Source organism: Leishmania panamensis (genome assembly GCF_000755165.1).
Source record: "Leishmania panamensis strain MHOM/PA/94/PSC-1 chromosome 29 sequence".
NCBI lineage: Eukaryota > Euglenozoa > Kinetoplastea > Trypanosomatida > Trypanosomatidae > Leishmania > Leishmania panamensis.
In genome coordinates, this window is record NC_025875.1 from 554,251 (window position 1) to 561,187 (window position 6,937).

Below are 6,937 nucleotides of genomic sequence, written 5' to 3' on the forward strand. Positions count from 1 at the left end.
GGGGGGGACTTCCTCTTCCCCTCTTTGTGGCTTCGTTCGTTTTTGCTTGTGTTTCTGATCGGCTTTTTTACCGTTTTATTCTCTTATGTCTGTCCGTCTCTCTCCCATCCTCCACTCTCTCCTATTTTTGCTTGCTTTTTTGGCAACGTTGAGTGTGGTCATCAAGGCAACGTCACTTTTTTTTTTATTTGGCTTCTTTCCCCCTTTCATCCTTGTTCTTAGCAGTGCGTACTCTCGTGCTCTGTGGGTGTGCCTTTCGTCGTGCTCGTCGTCGCACCTCCGCTGAGGCGTTCTGCCTCCCTTTTAAATCGCCCCTACGTGCTTATACCCTACACACGAAGAGAACAACAATCCAGCAGAAAGTGTAAATGAGTGAAGCTCAGCGAGGGCAAAGGAAGAGGAAAAAAAAATACGCACATCCCCAGTCCGTGCGACATAGAGCCTCGCTCGATATATTCCCGCGCCTTGTTCCCCCAAGAAAGGAGAAAAATAGACAAAAGAGATACAAAAAAAGCGAAAAAAAAAAGAGCAGCGCCTGAAAGTAGTTGGCTGGCAGACTTCCGCACATTCACTGCGACACCGATACGCGCCCCCCCCCCCCCCCCAAATACCCGCGTAGACACGCGTGTATAAAGAGATGCGCTCTAGGTGCCGACCTACGCACTGACTCACTCATACCGAAAAGAAACGCTTTTTTTTTTTCGAGACTCGTCTCGTATGCGCAGTACGAGTGCGGCATTTACGTTTTGTCCGCAGGTATCGGCGTTTGTGTGAGCCCTCTTTTCTTGATCAGCCGCACTTCCGTCTTTTTTCTCTCTCTCGAGTCTCTTTCTCTTTTCCTCCTTCATTTTACGCTGTTTGTTTCGCTGGTGAGTGGTGTGCATCACGTTGCTGTACTTGTGTTTTTTTTTTTTGCATTCTGCTCTCATCACAGGCATTTTTGTCCCTTCTCTTTCTGCGTCTGTCTATTCCGTTGGTGCCTCTGTGTGTTCGACGTGTGTGCACGAGTCGTCTTGTCCTTTTTACGCTTCGTTTTTTCTAAGAGGTGCCAAGTTCTCCTTTCCCTCTCTTTTTTCTCTTTCGTTTTCTTTATATATTTACATTTATATTTATATTTACTTCCGTTGCCCCCAGCCGAGGGTATTTTCCCTCGCCTACTTTTCACTTTTGTGTACATCTTTCGCTGACTTGTTGTTTCTTTCCCCCTCTCCCTCTTTTCTTTTGCCGTGTCCCGCTGCTGCTCATCTTGTGCGCCATATTTTTCATTCAGCAGCTCCTGCTTGTTCTTCCTCTCTATCTATATATTTTGATTGCTCGTACACGTTCTCTCTTCTTTCCCTTTCCCCCTTTACCTGTTTTCCCTCACTAATCCGGACGCGACTTTCTACTATTTTTCTTCACTTCAGCTGTTCTCGTTTTTGGCGTTGGGTATTTCGTGGGCATCTTTGGACTTCTCGTATGTTTTCTTCCCCTGTACATTTTTGCTGGTTGAGGTCTCCCACCTCCCCCCTGACTCCCTCCTTTTACATTGACGCCTCTTCCTTGTCGCTGCCCTTCACACAAGCATCCTCGTGCAAGGCGTTTGTGCGCAGCGATTTGGAAGGCAAGCAGTCATTCACTAGACAGGAACTGCTATACAACCGTTTACCCCACAGGCTCACTTACTTCTGCACACGAGTCCCTCCCTCTCTCTCTTTTTCTCACCTCGCCCGCCTATTTACCGTCCTTTTGCTGGATGGCTGCCTTCGCACTCTGGACACTCGGTGTGTGTGTGTGGGGTTTTCTTGCTGTCCGTGAGGGGGTTTTGTATTGTAAAGCCGTTGTGCCGCAGCGGTGACCAAAGAGACAAACAAAGAACAACAACAACAAAGGTAGCCGTAACGGGCCCCGCTCTGTCACTGCCACAGGAAAACAGAACGGGTTTACCCCCCCAAAAAAGGGGTCCTGCAAGACACAGGGCGAGCGGAAGGAACACAGTCGAGTGGTTTCTGTTTGCTGGCCAAGTGCTTGCCACGCAGCGACTCAGTTGATATTTCCCCCCTTTTCTCTGGATTACCTTTGGCCCTCTCTCTGTTTCCGCTCTGTCCACTCCTCCATATCTCCAACTTCTCCATCCCCTTCGATTTGCTGATGCGGCCGGGTCACTTTTTCTCTCTTCTCTCCTGCCTCATATCAGCGGACCAGTGTGAGGCGACAAAAAGTGTTCTTTTCCCTGTTTATTTCTTCGTCTTTACGAGCGTGCTCGTACTTGTGTCTCTCTCATTACTCGTCTCTCTCTTTCGCTTACCTTTCGAAGTCTTCGAGGTGCTGAAGAGGGCCTAGCGACAGCTGACAAGAACGCACAACAACAGCAACAAAAAGCTGACGGAAAAAGCAGAGTGAAGCACAAAAAGGAAAACCATACAGAGTGGGTGAGTACAGTGACGCTGACAACACCCACCCACCCACACACACGCGCGAGCACACAAAACACGCACACACACGACACTGAACAACGACACAACGAGAAAAAATTGCAGCAGTATTATTATCTCAGCTCTGATATATCTATATATTTTTTTGCTTTCTTATTTGTTCTCTTCTCCGATTCCTGTACTGTGCCGCCTTCATCTTCTCTGCCTCTTCAGGGATACCGTTTATAGTGTGCGTGTGATAGCGCATTTCCCTTCGCTCTCTCTGTTTTCCTTCCTTTACCTTTTTTTCTTACGACAATCAACTTCCCCCCTCTTCCTGCTTAGATTTTGTTTGGCGTTCGTGGTGCGAACTCCTCCCGTGTTGACGGCTCATTTTCTCCTCCTCTCTTTTCTTTTCGATTTCTCCATTGCGTTCTCTCTTGTTTCTTCTCTGCTTCCTACCTACTTTTCAATTTGCTACGTCCTACTTCAAGGACACGCCGACTAGTAGACTGACACACAAGAGTGGGGGAGGAAGAAAAAAGTCTCTGACACAGACGCGCCAAGCGAAATCGAATCAACGGAGAACCGCGCGAGACCACCACCTCTCCGTGCTCATCAGCCTACTCTTGTCCAGCTCTTGGTGCGTTTCTTTTTCATCTAAGAAGAAACTCCCACCTTACGCCTTTACATTGTTCTAACTCTTCCTCTTTTCCTCGCGTTGTTGTTTTTTTTTTTTTCTGTTTTCCCTGCTTGTATTCATTTTTGACTTCTCTGTGGCCTTCTTCGCTTTCTCCTCTCTCTTTGTACTACGTAACTGCCCTGCGTCCTCTTTTTTAGTGTATTCGTTACGCCCTGCACGTGAGTGGTCTGTGTTAGTGCCTGTGCTTTAGTTTCTCTTTATTTTTTTTATTTTTTTTTAATTTTTTTTGCCCCAATACATTCCTTCTTTCCTTCCTCATTCTTTCTCATGATGAAGACAGGCAGCGTCAAGCCGATTGTGACGGCTTCCCCCATGCCCATTGATGTGGAGCAGCAGCAGCAGCCGCATCCGCGTGCGACATCTGCGTCCTCGCCCAGTACCCCTCCGATAAGCGCAACAAAGCTGCGCCAATCCGCCGGAGGAGCAGCGCCCCCATCGAATCAGTCGCTGACGTCTGCGCCGATATCCGTGGGAGGAGGCGGAGCCTACGAAGGCTTTCCAGGCACGTTGGTGAGCAGCGTGCAGTCTCCAGATGTGCTCCGGTCTTCGTTCGTGCCTGCCAAGGAGCTGACTCTGCGCCAATACACGCTGCAACAATGTCGAGCAGACGCCATCCCTGGCCGCTCCCCAACCAACTACGGCACCTCCGGTGGTGTGGCGGGCTCTCGTCCGGTGCCAACGCTCTCCGTGGAACGTCTTGGCGAACCGGTGTTGATGCCAGGGCTGCCTGGCACAGCGGCCGGTGCAGCAATAGGCATGTGCTTTGTGACCCCCATCTCTGGCGTACTTGATGCGCCGTCCACGCCGCCATCTTCCACCACCACGCCGGCCAACATGACCTTTTCGATCAGCGAATACCCGGGTGTAATGACGACGTCGCCCACGCCAACGCCCATGACACCGACGGAGCACAGCAGCACGAACCTGATTCTCTACAACATTGGTTCCCACATGACGGAGGCCGCCTTGCAAAAGTTGTTTGACCCCTTTGGTGAGGTGGTGAGCTGTGCTGTGATGCGTGACATCCACACAGGCGTCGGCCTGGGCACAGGGTTTGTACGCTATTCGGACCACAGGGAGGCATGCCGCGCTCTGGAGGCCTTCAGCGACCGCATGAACCCTGTATGCGCGCACGACTCGAAGCCGCTGGTGGTCCAATGGGCGCGCAAGCAGCACGACTGTGCCCCCGCCGGCGAAGCGCGCAAGAAGATTATGAAGCTGTTTGTGCGCAACATCCCGCTGGATTGCTCCATTGCAGATTTGGAGGAGCTGTTTGGGGTGTACGGCGGTGTGCGCCAGGTGACGCTGCACAAGGATACGTCACCGGTGCAGGATGAGACGATGATGCGACTGATCGCGTTTGTGATTTACACCGAGGAGGGCGCGGCGGAGCGGGCGGCGCGGGAGGTGCACAACACGAAGCCGTTCGCGTCGTGCCACGGCATCCCCATCATGGTGAAGCTAGCGGAAAGCAGTCAGCGGCGGCGGTTCATGAAGAACTCGGAGGCGACTGGGCCGAGTCTATTGACAGCTGTCCCGGCTGGGTTCCCTGGGTCGCGTACATCCCCCATGACGCCTGGTATGTCCGGCTCCTTGTTTGACATGGCCGCGGAGGCGCAGCATCAGCAGCTCCTGCAGCAGAAGCCCATCACGCCTCAGCAGGGGATGTTCGAGGCTCATGGCGTTGACACACCGCCGTCGTCTTACAGGATGCCCGTTTTTGGTTGCACCGTCGCATATGCGCCGCCTGATCCTCGTGAGACCTCCATCAGTTGCTACCCAGGCACGCCGCAGCCACTGCAGGTGAGCGTCTCTGGAGGTGGCACGCCGGCTACAGTGGCATCAATTGCGTCGAACATGATGGGAGGCTCCCCTGGACGGTACCATCAGCAAATTCTGACTCACGTAGGTGAGAGAGAGGGCCGTGTTAGCCCGCACTCCTCGTCGGCCGCCGCGCCGATGCAGGGACACTCGTATCAACAGGCTGCTTCCCTGTCCTTCGACGCTAGCGCTGCCGCCGTTTACAGTGGACTCTCGGCCTTCTCCAAGTCGAACTGCCAGAGCTTTTCTGATGGGAGGACTGGCGGTAGCAGTGGAGGTGTTTGCCCAAGCAGGGGTTTCTTGCACTGCAGTAGTAGCCCGGGCGACGCAAACACCACCGCTGTCACTGCTGCAGCTGATGGTGGGTCTCCGCAGATGCCGGCCAGCGGCCCGTGGTATGAGACCACCGACGGCGGCTCCAATCAGAGCGGCAGCTTTATGATGTCGGCGCCGCCTACCCGAAGGGGCGCGGAGGCTACCCGTTCGCCACCAGCCCCCACCGCCACCTCCGCCACTGGCTCAGCTCCACCACCAGGATCGCTTCGCTCGGGCTCTACCCTGTCTGTGGCATTCCCCAGCGCGCGTGGCAGCCCGCAGCAGAGTACTGGTGTTCACCGCACCTCTCCAACGAGCAAGCCTGTGCCAGGCGGTGTGCCGACAAGCCACCCCGTGCCGGGTGCTTCCGTTCCGATAGGTGGTCAGATGAATGTGGCTCTTCAGCCCTCTACGAAGTTGTCCATTCTGAGGAGCGCGAGCACGTCCGACATGAGCTCTGTTATACCCAGCAACAACTTTGGCAGCGGCACTGCACCTCTCAACGGTGCGGCGCACAAGACGGAGTCGCCAACGATCCACACGGATGCGTCCGAGTCGTGGCGCCGTGCTGTGCGGACCCACGTGCACAATGTGAAGCGCCAAAACGATCTCTGTAACGTGAGCGGTTCCCTGTCATCCATTTCGCTAATAAAGCCAAGCTGCAACGTATTAGCACCAGCGACTTCATCACCGACGGCAGCGCAAGAAGGGGGTATGCTCTCCCTCAGCGGCAACGAGGCCTCCGCCCCTGGCACCACCCCGTCCACGTCGCCCATCTCGAACTCGACGCTCTCAGGCGATCAGACTGGTCCGAAGTCCATCGGCACGGGTAGTCCTTCATCAGGTCGGATGAGGTATTACAACAACCCGTACTCCTCTGAAAGCACCAAGCTGTTCTGCTGACACAGACACACGCGCATGTACGCTCTGTGATACCATCAGTGGTGAGAGTGGAGAAGGGGAGAGGGCATTCATTTGGCTAACAGAGGCAGAAAAAGGACCTCCTCAGTACGAAGCTCATCGTGTAAGTGTGCGCCTTTGCGGACTTTTTTTTGTGTGCTTCGTCCGCAGCAGACGCACGCGGGAGTATCAGCTTGGCTTTTTAGCGAGCACGAGAAACCAATGGTGGGCACCCTGTATAGCAGGGTGGTGGCGGTAGGAAGAAGGGTGCGAGGAGCGCACGGCCGATGCAAGCGAGGTGAGGGCGGGCGAGCCTTGCGGTATCAGTGAGTCTATGTTTGTACGCCGGCAGCGCAGCCGCCTATCACAGCTTGTCACAGTGCAAGCGATGAAGTGATCCTTCTACACAACACGCTGTCTCGCTTGTTTCAGCATCCCGAGCGGCCCACGCCTTCTCTGTGCTGCACCAAACATCATCAGTTTCCTTTCAGATGCTTTACTCTTCCTCTTGCGTGTTCTGTTTTGTCGTCCCTGCTCCCCTTGTGCAGGCTCGTCGATGCCCAAGTTTTTTGTTATCGTTCGCTTGCTCTCTCGGTTTGCTCTACTGCGTTTTTATATCTCCTGCTTTACATCTTCACTTGGCTTTTATCCCTTCTCGTGATGTGTTTCTTCATCTCCCCCTTCTCGTTTTTTTCTCTCCCCGTCTTCGTCCCCCCTTACCTTCGACACTGCAAGGTCGTTTCTTGTGGTGGTGGCTATCTGATGACATCAGTGACCCCTCTCATTCTTGGTTCGCTCTTTTTTG

At 53.7% G+C, this 6,937-nt stretch overlaps 1 protein-coding gene across 1 annotated transcript; it reads left to right on the plus strand.

The window, feature by feature from the left end:
* Positions 1-3,363: 3,363 nt before the first annotated feature.
* On the plus strand, positions 3,364-6,135 carry LPMP_291400 (RNA binding protein, putative; the record flags this gene model as incomplete). Its single annotated transcript, XM_010702445.1, has 1 exon — positions 3,364-6,135. The coding sequence occupies one exon, from the start codon at positions 3,364-3,366 to the stop codon at positions 6,133-6,135; it is 2,772 nt and encodes a 923-aa protein (XP_010700747.1).
* Positions 6,136-6,937: the final 802 nt, after the last annotated feature.